This window comes from Propithecus coquereli, unplaced genomic scaffold, assembly GCF_000956105.1.
Source record: "Propithecus coquereli isolate 6110/MARCELLA unplaced genomic scaffold, Pcoq_1.0 Scaffold223, whole genome shotgun sequence".
NCBI lineage: Eukaryota > Metazoa > Chordata > Mammalia > Primates > Indriidae > Propithecus > Propithecus coquereli.
Window position 1 is genome coordinate 4,527,173 of NW_012147523.1, and position 15,982 is coordinate 4,543,154.

At 37.6% G+C, this 15,982-nt stretch overlaps 1 protein-coding gene across 1 annotated transcript in view; it reads right to left on the reverse strand.

Annotated features, from left to right (window-relative positions):
• Nucleotides 1–247: 247 nt before the first annotated feature.
• LOC105810926 (chromosome unknown open reading frame, human C16orf52) overlaps nucleotides 248–15,982 on the reverse strand; it is a 64,211-nt gene continuing 48,476 nt past the window's right edge. Inside the window, exons 2-3 of the mRNA XM_012644982.1 lie at nucleotides 6,372–6,584; nucleotides 248–816 (exon numbers count right to left, since the gene is read on the reverse strand). Coding sequence (XP_012500436.1) covers nucleotides 632–816; nucleotides 6,372–6,584 — 398 coding nt within the window. The 3' untranslated portion in view covers nucleotides 248–631. The remainder of the gene's footprint in view (nucleotides 817–6,371; nucleotides 6,585–15,982) is intronic.

Consider the following 15,982-nt stretch of genomic DNA (forward strand, 5'->3'; position numbering starts at 1 on the left):
GTGTTTCTTTTTTTGTACACAGAGAATAAGGAATTTCAGAATTTTTACATACATTTTAGCAAACAAGTTTTGATCTATTGGCTTCTTGGTGTAGTAATGCAACGGCAATCCATTCTGGTGCCGAAGGCCCACACCATTACAAGGAAGTTGTGAACACTAATTTCTTAGGAGGTGAGGCCAGCCCCACATTAACTTCTCTTGCATCCCTCTGGTCCACCATGATTCACAAATACTTAGACTTTTTTCCCCTCAAATGAATCATTAGAGTGATGTTAAAAATGGAACAACAGAGTCACAAAGGGCAACATGCTTTTCAGTATAAAGCATTCTCCTTCACTAGGTTGCTATCACAGTGCAGACCTGACTGCCTGAATATGCTCAGGAGATTTAGTCAATATTGTCTGTATTTGGTTATGGAAAAGGCTCTCCTTTTTTTTTTTTTTTTTTAATCCAAAGTGCATAGTGAGAACAAATCAAAGCATTTTTTTTCCTTTTCAGCATCAGTTTCATCTAAGCATCTTCCTACAAGAGGACTGCTCAGATGCCTTGCCTTTGTCCTCCCCACCCTCCAAAAATAAAAAAATAAAATAAAATAAAAAATAATAAGAGAGTCAAGCAATTTAAACATTCATCAGCCTGGTAAACAAACTTTGCCAGCAAATAGAAGTCCTACTATTGTAAAGAAAATTGATAAGACAAAAAGTACATATGATGACCCAACTACTGTGTTGTTGGGTAATTTATAAGGTTGACCTCCGACTTCATTGATGTAAAATCCTATTGGAAATATTAGGGCAGCCATACAGAAAAGGATCACTGTAAAACAAACCAAAACACAACATTAGTAACATGGTTTGGTGATTAAAAAAACAATGAAAATCTGCCAAAAAGGAAAGTTTATAAGAAGGTGTGTGGATTGATAACATGGTCAAACCTGTTAAAACATGGACCGCTTGTCAAAAGATTTGCATATATTACAGGTCACATAATATCCCTGAAGTCTAACAATTAAATACAGTAAAAGCCAGATTAGCCTTTTACATAAGGTTTGGGACAATTTCAAATATCAGGATTAAGAAAGGCCTTCTCCAAACCTACTAAGTACTCACATATACTATTCCTAACTATTTAGAATAGTAATCAAGGGCAATAGCCAGAGTCAGACAGGGGCTAACTTCTGGCTCTACTACTTACTAGCTGTGTAATATTAGGCCTCTGGTTCCCTTTTGAAAACGGGGGAAATACTGGAAGGATAAATAAAATAAGGTCAAGTCCCTGACACAGTGACAGGGACAGTGACAGTTAACAATAAGTGCTGAATAAATGTTGCATACTATTATCACTATAGTTATTCTGGTACTTCTCTGTCCATCTCAGTATTAGTTAGAAGGAATTGGAGAAAAGGTACAGACAAATAAGTATCATTTATCTTACTCTGATTTGAAATCAGCTGGTAGAAAGAACCTCAAATCTCTAGGATGATTAGTAAATTGTCAGAATGGTTATTTCTTAGCATGGACAATATTCCAAAAAATAAAATCTCTCAAGTTTCTGAATATACAGAGAGGTTAAGGTAGGGGAGGGTGGGAAACCTTTTTTGAGTTTTGTATATAAACACGATGAAATATATTATTTGCTAAAATGTTTCTAGAAAGATATCAGAAAATCCAATGTCTGGTTAGAAGTAATTCCACAGACCAATGTTGTAGCAAACAGTGTGCTCCCCATGTTACCAAATGCTCTTTTTAGTGAATGAAAATTACCTACAGATAGGCTAGCCTTTTTTTTTTTTGGCTTTTTGAAAGCATATTGTTCAAATGTTCATAATCCTTCAAATTTCTTTGGAGGCAGAAACCTTTCTGCAATGTAATGTGAAGACAGATTACTAGTCACTGAATATGAAGAGATGAAGCTTTCTATTATTAACTGAGTAAGAAACCTCTTACTAGTTAAACGATCTCCAGGAATACTGACAGAGTACTGGATAAATATATCAATTGACACTTGTCTCTACATTTTTTGTGAGTTAATCAATCAACAACATTTAATATGAGAGTCGTTAAAAAGCCAATTAGGAATTCTTTCCTGGAAGGAATATCTCTAGCCAATATATTAAAAACTAAAATTTGCTTAAGCAATACACCAGCTTAAAAAACACACCAGCAGGGCGGGCGCAGTGGCTCATGCCTGCAATCCTAGCACTCTGGGAGGCCAAGGCGGGCGGATTGTTTGAGCTCAGGAGTTCGAGACCAGCCTGAGCAAGAGCGAGACCCCGTCTCTACTAAAATTAGAAAGAAATTATTTGGACAAGTAAAAATATATAGAAAAAAATTAGCCGGGCATGGTGGCGCATGCTTGTAGTCCCAGCTACTTGGGAGGCTGAGGCAGGAGGATGCCTTGAGCCCAGGAGTTTGAGGTTGCTGTGAGCTAGGATGACGCCACGGCACTCTAGCCCGCGCAACACAGTGAGACTCTGTCTCAAAAAAAAAAACAAAAAACAAAACACCAGCACTCGTTTGTTTTGCACCATTTAGATAGATTATTTTATATTATATGTAGAGTCTATTTCAGTTTAGGCAAATGACCACATCAAATAACATTATATAAGTGAACATGGATTTCTTCAGATAACTACTGTAAAACAAATGAAAAATTCAGGCATAAAGTTTTAGAGTTTTTTGGACTTTTTGTTATACAGTTAGCAACAAATAACTTTATTAAGGCTGCCAATCTGTGTTATCTGTCACCAATTTCTAATGGTTCTTATGGCTTAATATGGTTTGGTGAGATAAAACCCCTATCTAGCTACACATGATCTAAGAAAAAAAGGGACAAAATTTTTGTTTTAAAAACAATTTTTTCTTATGTTTGACTAATGTAATCTCAAGAAACAAATAATTTAGAAGAAAAGTGCTTTAACAATGTGTGGATATTAAATTTGTTCACTGTTAATTGATTTGCCAACTTTACTCCCATTGTTTCCTATTTTCTTTTTTTTTTTTTTTTTTTTTGAGACAGAGTCTCACTGTGTTGCCCGGGCTAGAGTGAGTGCCATGGCGTCAGCCTAGCTCACAGCAACCTCAAACTCCTGGGCTCAAGCGATCCTCCTGCCTCAGCCTCCCGAGTAGCTGGGACTACAGGCATGCGCCACCATGCCCGGCTAATTTTTTCTATATATTTTTAGTTGTCCTATTAATTTCTTTCTAATTTTAGTAGAGACGGGGTCTCGCTCTTGCTCAGGCTGGTCTCGAAATCCTGAGCTCAAACAATCCGCCCGCCTCGGCCTCCCAGAGAGCTAGGATTACAGGCGTGAGCCACCGCGCCCGGCCCATTGTTTCCTATTTTCTACTGTAAAATAAAAATCTATGCTTTATAATGGAGTAAGCTTTTAGTGACTATAAAGTACAATATTTTGAAGAGTTAAATATTTTCCAAATTAGTTAGAAAAAGCTTAATCATATTTTAAGGGTACAATGAAGTCCTTTTTAGTCTAACCTTGGTTTTAAATCCAAGGAATTAGGTTCTCTACACTTCCTGGGGAGCAGATTTAATGTAGGTAGATGACTTTTTCTTTTAAGATATTGTGACCTATGAAGTTGCTTTAGATCTTAAAATATTATTAATGCAGATAATATCTGTCAACCTTTGAAGATTAAGTTCTGGGTCCTAAATAAGCTTGTAAAGCCATAACTTTGTATCTTTCATGGCACAGATTTCTTGGTGGTGAGAGTCAGGTATCAGGTGTACTGACAGATTAAGTTGTAAATCAGGGTGGCAAAGGAAAGAACAAGGGTCAGACTTGAAGAAGACTCATATTTGCTTCTCCTGCCCTCATAGGCAAGTCCCATCATGGGGGACTCTACTCTGAGACGTATTTTCCCACTGTGCACAGCCATCAGAAAATATTACCTTCACATTATTATGAAAACTATAGCTTAACTGGAATAGGAATATATACAATAGAGATAAAGTATTAATACATTTTCAAGAGCTGAATAGACTGAATAGAAGCACTAGGGGGAGCCCAATCCCCCTAAGAACTGCCACCCAACCAGACTAGCTCTGGTAACAAAAACAATGTATTAAGAAAGCTAAGAAGAGTAAGGTAGCACTATGCTTACTTAAATGAAATTAACTCCAAGATATACGAAGTTAAAAAACCATATAGAATAGCAAAAAAAATTTATATAAATATTTATAGAACACACACACACACACATATGTTTCTATGTACAGAACACCTGTAGAAAGAAACCCCAGAAACTCGTAACAATGGTTGCCTCTAGGAAAGGGGTTATTGGATGGCTGGGTGACAACGCCACACATGAGCCTTTTCACTTGGTTATCCTTTCATAGGCTTTGACTTATGTATCATATGCATATATTATTTCAAAAGTTAAATTATTTAACTAAAAAAATAAAGGAAATTTATTTTGGCGTTTGGGGGCAACTATAAAAATATTCTCTGTTGAGCAATGAAAAAGATAATCCTAGTTCTTCCCCTTTATTGGGTCATAAGAACGAATAGTTCATGTGAGCATCTTAATGCTTTCTTTGACTCATTCTACTTAGCTAAATTATATTTTAGATCCTTGGTATTCAGAGGATATGCATCCTCAAATTTCAACTAAATCCAGAAAGTAAATCCTTCTTTGATATTATTTTACTCCTTGAAGAGTGAATTCTTTCGGGATAAGTGATTGTATCTGTGAGTAAAAGATAAAGAATTTCTCTTTAAAATCCTCATCAATACACTCAAATTTAACAGCACTGTCTCTACAACTACTTCTAGACCCTACTCTCCAGAAAAGAACTGTCTCAGGGGGTCTGTTTGATAGCAGAAAGATCATCAACTTGTTTCACACTGTGTAACAAGGATGGAGGAGCTTTTTTTATGTCAAAGGCAATTTGATCTAAATTTAAAAATTAAGGGTGATATAGTGACAAAAATAAACAGAGTCAGAAACATACACATTAAAGATAAAGTTTCACAGAGAGACAGGGAGAAACAGACTCATGAAGAAATATCACTATCCTACAGCCTTTAATGATAAACTAAGTTTTAATTTTAACATCAATAGGGATACAAAGGATTATTCCTTATCCCAATCATACTAGTTCTAAAGGAAAATATCAAGTGAAAGTGAGCTGTGGTATAATACTCATTTTAAAAAAAACTTATGTAAACCTGAGATGATTTTAATACACTGAATTAAAAGTTAAGTCTCACAGTATTTTGCATATGTATTGTTATATTGTTTCTTTACAGCAGGGTTTCTCACAGTGCACTATTGCTACTTTGGACCAGATAATTCTTTGTTGTGGGGAGCTATACTGTGAATTTTGGGGATATTTAGTAGCAGCCCTGGCCTCTATACACTAGATGCCAGTAGCATCCCCTATCAACATTTGTGACTATCATTTGTGATTATCAAAAATGTTTTCAGGCCAGGTGTGGTGGCTCACGCCTGTAATCCTAGCACTTTGGGAGGCTGAGGTGGGAGGAGCACTTGAGGTCAGGAGTTTGCTCAAGTGAGTTACAGTGAGCTATGATCATGTTACTGACTCTAGCGCAGGGTGACAAAGTAAAAGCCTGTCTCAAAAAAAAGGGAGGGAGGGAGGGAGGGAAGGAAGGAAGGAAAGAAAGAAAAAGAAAAGAAAAAAAAGTTTTCAGATATTGTCAAATGTCCCCTGGGGTATAAAACTGCTTTAGAGAGAAAGAAGCAAGAAAGCAGAATTACAGAAATATCTTTTCTTTTTGCATTTTGTTTCTTTTAACTTGAGGTAAGTTTGTGATGTGTTCTGAAATTAAACCAATTTTGGAAAGCACAACAGAACGTATAATATACAAATTTATCACACCCTTGAGCATAGCTTAATGGAGTAAGAAATGTTGATAATTATTAAATAACCAAATGTGTTGATTTTTCAATGGTTATACAACATACAGCAGAAACTCAAAATCAATGATATTAAACAGCATATCACCACCTTCATCCAATTTATATTTTTTATGTATTTTTTTCTAGATTTATCTTTATTTTGATAGCAGACACCAATATCTTCAAGAAGAGGAAAAGACTCAGACTAGTGATGGGTCTGTGTCACAAACCTGGAATACGTATGTCACAATCTGAACAAAAATAAAATTCAATAAAATACCATTTCATACAAAGCAATTAAGTTGTGGATGTCCAGGTCTTGTAAGAGTTTTGAAGAACTGATGGGACTGTGTAGAGTCTATCTCACAGCCATATGCCAGTGGTGTTCTTTGATGATTATGGAGTCCTTATGACTGATTCTTGGTTATCTTCATAAAAATACCAGTGTGTGTGCCTTCTAGACAAATTTAGTAAGCATAGGTTACTTACTTCCAGTGAATGCTATCCATCGAGCATATTTTGTAGCTTCTCTTCGCCAGTGGGAAGCCACCAGCAAACCACATGTGACAGTCAATGAAATGATTCCCATGATGATAAAAAACAGTGTGGTGACCCACTCCGGAGGAAGCCGGGGAGGGATGCATGTCCGGTCTCGTCCATGGATTGTTTGACACTGTCGCACAAGGCCCACAGTGAGTGCTCCTGAGGAGATGCAAAAGGTGGGAATACTTTAGTGGGTTTGGGGTACCCAGGGAATATTCCCCACCACTACCCCTTTAGTCCTTAAATCCTATTTGTCTCTTCATGGATCATTCAAGCACTTAATTCACCTGAGTCCTACTCTGCGGTAGTCCATAATGTAGTAACACTTGGCTGAACATACAAAGTGAACTTAAAAACAAACAAACAAACAAAAAAACCCAACCTCACAAAAGCCATAAAAGGCAGTTCATTCAGTTATTCATTAAACAAGTACTTTTCTGAGTACTTATGTCAGGCATTGTTCTAGGCTCCAGGGAAATAACAGCGACCAAAATGAACTTCCTGCCCTTGCTGAGCCTGCACACTAGTTTAACGAATTGAGTTTTTTCTATTCTCAGATCCCAGATCCAAGACTCATTGTATATTTGATTTATTTTGGATGAGGAGAAAAAACTAGTAGGATTCCCCCCTCCATTTGGTGAGTTCACCATTTTTGTGCATTGTACAAGTGTACATTGTCAAACAATTACTGTCATGCTTCAACAGAAAAGCACAAAGGCAAATTACAAAGGTAATTTTAAAGTATCCCCCCCATTTAAATAACATCAATGTGATTTTTGTAAAACATCAAGTATTATTTTTCCATAAACATGTTCTCATGTCAAACCCAAGGACACCTCTCTATCAATTTGGGGGGACTTTATAAAAACTTAGATCAGAAATATGAAAGAGCAATTATTTCTCTTCTTCCTCACTTAGAAGAATGATTAAAATGTTACTTCTGAATAAAAACTGCTTGTTTTCCCTTGCAAGGGCAACTGCAAATGGGAAAAGAGTTACCAAAAATACAGAAACAGAAACTTCAGGAGCCATGGAAAATACAATAGTTTTTTTGGGAGGTCTTTTTTTGGTCTGCATTATTTTCTCAATATGAACACAAATTAAAAATAAAAAGACACTGACCTCAAAATCATAGCACTTGCCACAAACAAGCACCTTCTATGAGGATAGTCAATTGCTAAAATTCCTAGAGGCATTTTGGGAAGCTGCCTTGATGGGAGAAGACAGAGCAGGGCCGGATCTGTGTGTACAGATTAGATGCACAGGGGTGGGGTGGAGGGGTTTGCTGTTGGAGGGAGGGTTTTTTTCCTCAAACTTGCTTGCCGTTTGCCATTGATACATCTTTAGAAACAAAGCAACATGTTGAAAGAAAATGAAATAAGAAATCAATTCTGCTCTCAAACTTGAGTTGGAATTTTTCCCCCCTCTAATGCTAACTCTATCTGACCATGACTTTAAGTAGAGTGGAAGAAGATAAATAAACAAGCTGCACTTTTTCTCCCAAATCATCTAATAATTAGGTCCATCTGGTGATCCCTGCATAAGTGTAAACAGCATTGTAATTATGGGGTTGTCAGAGGCAGGATGAAGGCAGATAGGGGACAGAAAGGGACCAAACCTTCATGCCACACACTAAGCCTCCCGTGAGCTGAGAGATTTCATAGGCCAAAGACAAGTAAAGCAGTAAAAATTTTCTGACACTATTGCTAACCTTTAAAGTTTCATGGTAACTGCTTGAAACCAGAAGAGGGGATAAAGTAGGGGTGAATAGGCATCAGGGAATTGCTTGTTCTTAAATTGAAACATTAAAAGTCCTTGAAAAGAAAACTTGTGGTGGAGGGAGTGTCTAATTATGATAAAACATTTTATTGTAATTTTGGAAATAAAGAAGGCATTCAAAGCAGTGCCCAAGAACTCCTAACAGGAAACTACTTCTGATCATTGAGCAAAAGACTTCTAACAAATTACCCTCTTACAGTCACTATTCCACATTTATAAAAGTTGTAACTGCTATAAGAATAAACTATAGGCAATGAAAGACCCTCTGACAAAATGCAGTATTACAGATTCTTATTATAGCAGCAACTTTCTTTACATCTTAATTTAACATACAAGAAAGTTTTATTAGTAACTGTATGTATCTAGCGGACTTAGATTTACACTCAAGAATTATTTTTTGCTGGCAAATATTAAACATTATACAGTCCGTAAATCATAAATAAAATCTCTCTCCTTCGAAATATTTCTGAGTATCATTATGTTGCCTCTCTTATTCTCCCTTAGCAATAGGGATGAAATTTAACTTAACCTTCTGTGCCTGTGGATTGTTAAGCTTTATGAGTAGGATTGTTATTTTTCCTCCTCTCCTGTCTAGCATACCACACTAAGTAAATACAAACAAAACAAGAAAATGAAAATTATAGCTATACTTCCTACAAACAAACTGGAAATAACCTGACAGATGTTCAGCTTTAAAAGAAGAGCTATGCTCCTGTATTTATTTTTTTACTTTGTTAGAGACAGGGTCTATGTTGCCCAGACTGGCCTCAAGCAATCCTCCGACCTTGGCTTCCCAAAGTGCTGGGATTACAGGTATGAGCCACCATGCCTGGCCAATGCTCCTGTATTTTTAAAATTCCATATCACAACAAATCAAGATAAAATATTCAGCAGCTCTATTCTGGAAGAAAAGAAAGCTAATGCTAACTGACAAGCAGAAGGAATATTTTATATGAGTAAATCAATACACAATATTTTATTGAGTGTCTATGTGCTCAGCGTTGTTGTAGCAGTTAGAGATTCCAAAACTAATGCTCTGTCATGCATTTGGTGAAAACAGACTTTCCTTAAATACATTATACAAGGGCCAGTGGAAACAGTGATTGGTCAACACTGTTGTTCAAATTCATTCGTTTGTGTAAGACTCTAAAATCAACAAAATTTATTTATATCATAGTCACATATTTTCCATAAGCTAACTGGGGAATCTGCAAGGGTAACTGTGCTGCTACTATTAAATCTTGTAAATTTAGATACTGTTTGTACACAAACTTTCACCAGGCCTTTAAATTTCATATTTTACTTTAATGAATTACTTTCTGCCTGTAGATTCAAATCCATCACTCACATTGATAATGAAGATCTTTTACTTCCTCCAAATTGTCTTAACACATTTAGCCTATATCACACAATCAGGTACTTGATTTTAAGGTAGCGTCTTTTTACCCCAAACAGGACATGAACTTTTCAGAGACGGAACTGCACGTTCTACTTCACTAGAAACCCCAAAATGGCCTGTAGCAGTGGAATTAATAAGCATTTGGTGAGCTTAAAGGAATTAAAAACAAGCTAAATTTAAGATCACACTGCATTAAATAGGTTCTCCTGTAGAGCCATCTTACTCAGTGTGGTTTTCTGCAGCACACTTATTAAGCATAAGCTCAGCCATTCACTGATTTTTGTTTTATCCAACAGGTCTTTTTGCCCCTTGAAGAGGCCAGTAAGTTCATTCCCCAAACAGCCAATCCATCTTTACCCCGTAGCTGTTTCCTAGGTAACCAATCCAGCCATATAAAAGTTATACACAATAGGAAAAAGGAAACCAAACTAGAAACTATAGCACACCACATGCCTCTCAGATTCTCACCTGTGTATCATAATATACAAAAGTAAAAGTCATAATGAGTCTTACGCCACTAAGTAGGGGTATCTTAAGTAGTTTTTGACACCCATCATCTGTAGATCCAGACACTGCTGAAATGATTTAACACAGCCAGTCTGAGCATGTCTGTTGCCACAATGAGGATGATTGTAACGCATGTGATCACTACATGTGAAAACAGTGTCACAGTAAATCTGTAACACAGGGGTTGTAAAGCAGAGAAGCACATAGCCACCAGAGTCTGTCAGAGCAAACCATGTGAAGTGCTCATCAACCTGGCCAGAGAGTTTTCCCATGCAGGGTTAGACCTGAACAAAAATGGTGAAGGTAAAATTTGCTATTGCCTTCTCCTATGTCCCCTTTAAGTTTTCCTCCAATCCGCAATGTTCTCTTCCTCTCATGGGGCTCTCCTGTCAGCTCTAGGTACTGTGATCTGGGCTGGCCGATCCCTACCATCAATGTGGATCTCCAGCTCTATTTTTTCTGTGGGGATATAAAAATCTGTTCTTGGCAAGCTATCTTCATTAGTTACAGAGACCAAACAAACACCTTCCCACAGATGTCTTAGTGACTGATAAAGGCTTAACATACTCCCTTCCCAAGAGCATTTGTATTTAAGCAAGGGACAATATTCCAATTGAACTAAGAGAGTTTCATGTTTTCGTGATAGGCTGGCTGAAAAAATTTAGGAAAACTGGAGGAAAGATGAGGAGGGGAGGGGAATAGGAAGGGGGAGGGCCCCAATGTAGGCAGTGATGCACACCTCCCCAGGTAAGTCATACTCCAGAAGCTCATCCTTTAAAGTAGATGCGTAAGCACAGAAAAGGATAGCCTATAGGTAACTTAAAAACTTTACATACTTAAGTTTTTCCTCCAGGAACATAGCTAGTGGTGATGATTTTTATCTGCCACGATTTCTGGTTCCTACCTTAGGGTGTAGGTGAATATAAATGGTGAACTGACCACAAAGAGTGAACGGGTAAAACAAAGAACCTTAATGAACCACACGTGGACAGTATCTGAAAACCTGAGTAACATAATAGGTTGAGGCTAAGTCTTAGTGTCCACTATAGTAACCGCATTCCCTCCTGTTACCCTTATCCGTTCTTACACCTCCCTGGCATTTCTAGCCACTGACTGTAGACCTCAGTTCTCACTTTCCTATCGTCTTCACTTCTTTCCCTATCTGGACTAGAGTCCTTGATCCATCATATTACCACCTTTTATCCCTTCACTGCACCCACCTGGCAAAAACCATAGCCCTGATTCAATAAAAATTTCTCCCTTCTGCACTTATCTTCAGGCTGCTGAATGCTGATGGAGAAAATCTTATATTAGAGCAGAGGGGTGCCACTGTAAATTTCTAAATTTCAATCTCAGGGCCATCACCTCTGTCCAGAAACTAGTTAGGTCCCTAATTCAGCACCTCCCCCTTCTTTACTGTGTCTATTCCAAGTCTCCTGCACTCTCCTTAAATATCGTAACTATCTACCACCTCTCTTGCATTTAGTAGGTACCAGTCTCTACTACTTCTCAGAAAAAAGAGGCCATCAGATTGCATCTCCTCAACTGCTCAGCATCAAACTTGTGAAGTTATCTGCACACATTCATTCTTCATCCTACTGATCCTCTCTCACGTTCTTTGGGATCTTGTCCCACTTATTTTCTTTCTCTTCTCGTATCTATCCTCTTCTGGATCTCAAAAGTGTGTGAATGTGCTTAAGTCTCCCCTATCACAAAACAAAACTATCCCACTATGTCAAGTCATCCTCCGGTGGCATCAAGCTTTTTGTTTCTGCCTTGCTCTGCCTGACCTCCCTTGCCTCCAGCCTATCAAGATTTCCTGCCCCCGCTTCCCAGAGTCTTCTTTACTCTTTAACCTACTGCAGCTTGGCTTTTGCTCCAACAGCTCTTGCCAAACTCACTCTCTCCATATCACCAACTCTATCTCATGGATGCTCCTAGGTCCTCGTCTTAACATTTTAGCAGCATTTGATGCAGCTTTTTCAAATACATTTCCTTTGGTTTTGGTGACTCCCTCCATATTCTACTGGTTTTCCCCCTGCCTCTTTAGTTTTGCCTTCCCTACCTTTTTTCACACACACGTTTTTTTCTGCCATTCGTTACATTTGGTGTTCTTCAGGGATCTTTCTGGGATCTGGTTCTTCTACATTCTCTGCAATAAGTCCAACCTCTTTAAAATGGCCTATAAAAGTCTAGATGATATTGCTTCTACTTTTCCTCAAACCTTACTTTTAATTACTTTTCATACTTGATGTTCAAATTCTTAAATCTTATGTATCTTTCTCTCTATATGTCACATACACATACATATACTTTACACACATACACACAACTAGGCCTTCATATATGCTGTTACTTCTGCCTAAATACTTTTCCAAACCTCTCTTCCTGGCTACTACCTATGACTCAAAACTCCAGTTGCAGCTTAGTCACTTCTGGGACACGTTCCTTGACAAGCTCTCACACTCCCGTTCTGGGTTGAGTGCTTGTACTAGGTGCTTCCATGGCTCCTATCAAAGCACTATACTGAACCTGAGGGGGTCATGGGAGCCCTTGAATTTACAGCCAGTCAGAAGTGCAGGCAGAGTGGAAACACTTGTGGCAGCATCTGAATTGGGAGCAGTTTTGTGAGGGACTGAGTCCTTGTAAGGTCTGTACTAACTTCAGGTTATTAGTGTAGGAAGTGAATTGCAGTGCAGTCAGGGTTGAAAAAGAATACATATCTTTACACAAAACTTTGTACATGAATGTTCATAGCAGCATTATTCATAATAGCCAAAAAGTAGAAACAACCCAAATGTTCACTAACTGATGAATCCATACAACGGATTATTTTTCAGTAATTAAAAAAAATGAAGTACTAATACATGTTAGCACACGGATAAACCTTGAAAACACAATGCTAGTGAAAGAAGCCAGACACAAAAGACCACATATTGTATGATTCCATTTATATGAAATGTCCCGAATAGGCAAATCCAAAGAGGCAGAAAGTAGATTAGTGGTTTCTCTTTTTTGGGGTGATACAAATATTCTGGAATTAGATATTGGTAATAGTTGCACAATACTGTGAATATACTAAAAGCTATTAAATCGTACGCTTTATTTTATTTTTGGAGACAGGGTCTCTTCTATTACCCGGGCTAGAGTGCAGTGGCATGATCACCGTTCACTGCAACCTTAAACCTCAAAACAATCCTTCTGCCTCAGCCTCCCAAGTAGGTAGGACTATAGGTATACGTCATCATGCCCAGCTAATTTTTACATTTTTTTTGTAGAGACAGGGTATAACTATGTTGCTCAGGCTGTTCTCAAACTCATGGCCTACAGAGATTCTCTCGCCTTGGCCTCCAAAAATGCTAGGATCATAGGTGTGAGCTACCATGCCCGGCCTAAAGTGTACAGTTCAATAGGGTGAATTTTATATGAAAAGAAACCCAGCAATCTAGTTTAGATTAATATCAACACAAATTCATTAGTGTAGAAAAACTTTGCTCGGTTTAGCTCCATTCTCTCCCTCGCCTTTGTAGTATTATCATGCAAATTACATATCTATACATTATAAACCCATCAACAGTTTTATATTACTGTTTTATTATATTTACAAGAAAAAAGAGTTACAAATAAAAATACATTTATACTGACTTTTACATTTACCTATGCAGTTACCTTTACTGGTGCCATTTCTTTGTGTGGATTCAAAATATTGACTAGTGTCCTCTTATAGTGCCTGAAGACACTCTTCTCTTTAGTATTTCTTATAGGACAGGTCTGCTTATGACGAATTTTCTCAGTTTTTATTTTGGAATGCCTAGATTTCTCCTTCATTTTTGCAGGACAGTTTTGCTGGATATAGAATTTTTGGCTGACAGTCTTTCTTGAAGCACTTTAAACATGTCATCCCACTGTTCACCAGCCTCATGGTTTTTGATGAGAAGTCAGTTGTTAATAGCATTGAGGATCTCTTCTATGTTAGGATTTATTGTTTTCCTGCTGCTTTCAAGATTTTCTTTATGTCTTTGGCTTTCAACTGTTTGACTACTATGTGTCTAGGTGTGTGTTACTTTGAATCTATCCTACCTAGAGTTTGTTGAGATTCTTCAATGTGCAGATCAAGTTTTTCATCAAATTTAGGGTTTTTTGGCCATTATTTCTTGACATATTCTTTCTGCTCCTTTCTTCTTCTGGAACTCCCATTATGTGTATGATGGTATACTTGATAATGTCCCACATGTCTCCCATGTTTTGTTCATTTTTCATTATTTTTTCCTTCTGTTCCTCAACTGGGATAATCTCAGTGGATGTGTCTTCAAGTCTGCTAATTCTTTCTTAAGCCAATTCATTCCAGCTATTGAACTTTTCAACTTCTGAATCGCTATTTTAAAAAAATAATTTCTATCTATTGGATACTCTCCATGTGGTGAAACACTGTTTTCATATTTTCCTTTAATTCTTCACATATAGCTTCCTTTATTTTTTGTAGCATATTTATAATAGCTCATTTCAGCTGTCTAGTAAATACAATGTCTGGACTACCTCAGGGACATTTTCTGTTGACTTCTTTTAATTTTCCTGTGTACAAGCCATACTTTCCTGTTTCTTTGTGTGGTCTTGTAAATTTAAGTTGAAAACCGGAAATTTTAAATAACACAATATGACAACTACGGAAATCAGATTCCTTTCTTCCCCAGGATTTGTTATTGTTACTGTTTATTAACTTTCCTGGAATAATTCAAGTCCGTATCCTTTGTTGTGTGTGGCCTTGGAAGTCTGTTAGAGTCTTTTAGTAGTCAGCTAATGGTTGGAATGAGATTTCATTAAAGGCCTTGAACCACTAAGTTGCTCAGCTTTTGCTGAGGCACTTTCTGTGCGTGTTGAGGCATATTATCAATGCTCCAGCTGGCAATTTACAACTCTGCCTTGGCCCTCACTTCCTGCTTGCAGAGAGCCTCAGTATCAGATAGAAGTGAGAGATCAGGGCCTTTGCGGTTCTTTCCCTGGGCATGTGGACAGCCCTGAACATGTGTGTCATTTTCTAGATTCTAAGGAATATGCTGAAGCTTTTCAAAGACTCCTAAGGACATTCCATTCTCCAGTTTTTCCTTTACGCTTTTTCATCAACCTTTTTGTTTTAAACAATTGCTGCTGATTGTTTTTAAAAATGTCCTGGGGATAGAACAGAGCAAGCTATGAATCTGGTCAAATATTATAAAGATAAACCCCGAAAATGGAGATTTTCAGTGAGCTGACAGCTCAAATAGTAACAATTCTATGAGGGTGGGGCTTCAAGGAGTACTAAATCCTCTGCCCTCTCAACTGGTTGCTAGGCTGCTGTTTTTCACAGCTACCACAGTTGTGAGGCTACTGACTTTCCAGGCTACCAGGGACAGGGGAATAGATTCAGCACAATTTAAACTGTCACAAATCTTTCTAGTCTTACCAAAATTCAGGCAATTTTCTTAAATAAATTTTCCTTGGACTGTTGCAAACTTTAGTTAATTTCCAGAGTTCTGAAAAAGTTGATCTGATAATTTTTTGCCAGTGTTCTTGTTGCTTTTATGGAGGAGATTTTTGGAGGTCCTTACTTCGACATTCCAAAAGTTAAACTCAACAGGTCACAATTTTACTCTCAGTTTTGCCACTAACTTGGGTGAGTCATTTCATCTTTTTTTTTTTGAGACACAGTCTAACTCTGTTGCCCCGGCTAGAGTGCGTGGCATCAGCCTCGCTCACAGCAACCTCAAACTCCTGGGCTCAAGCAATCCCTCAGCCTCCCGAGTAGCTGGGACTGCAGGCATGCACTACCATGCCTGGCTAATTTTTTTCTACATATTTTTAGTTGTCCAGCTAATTTCTTTCTATTTTTAGTAGA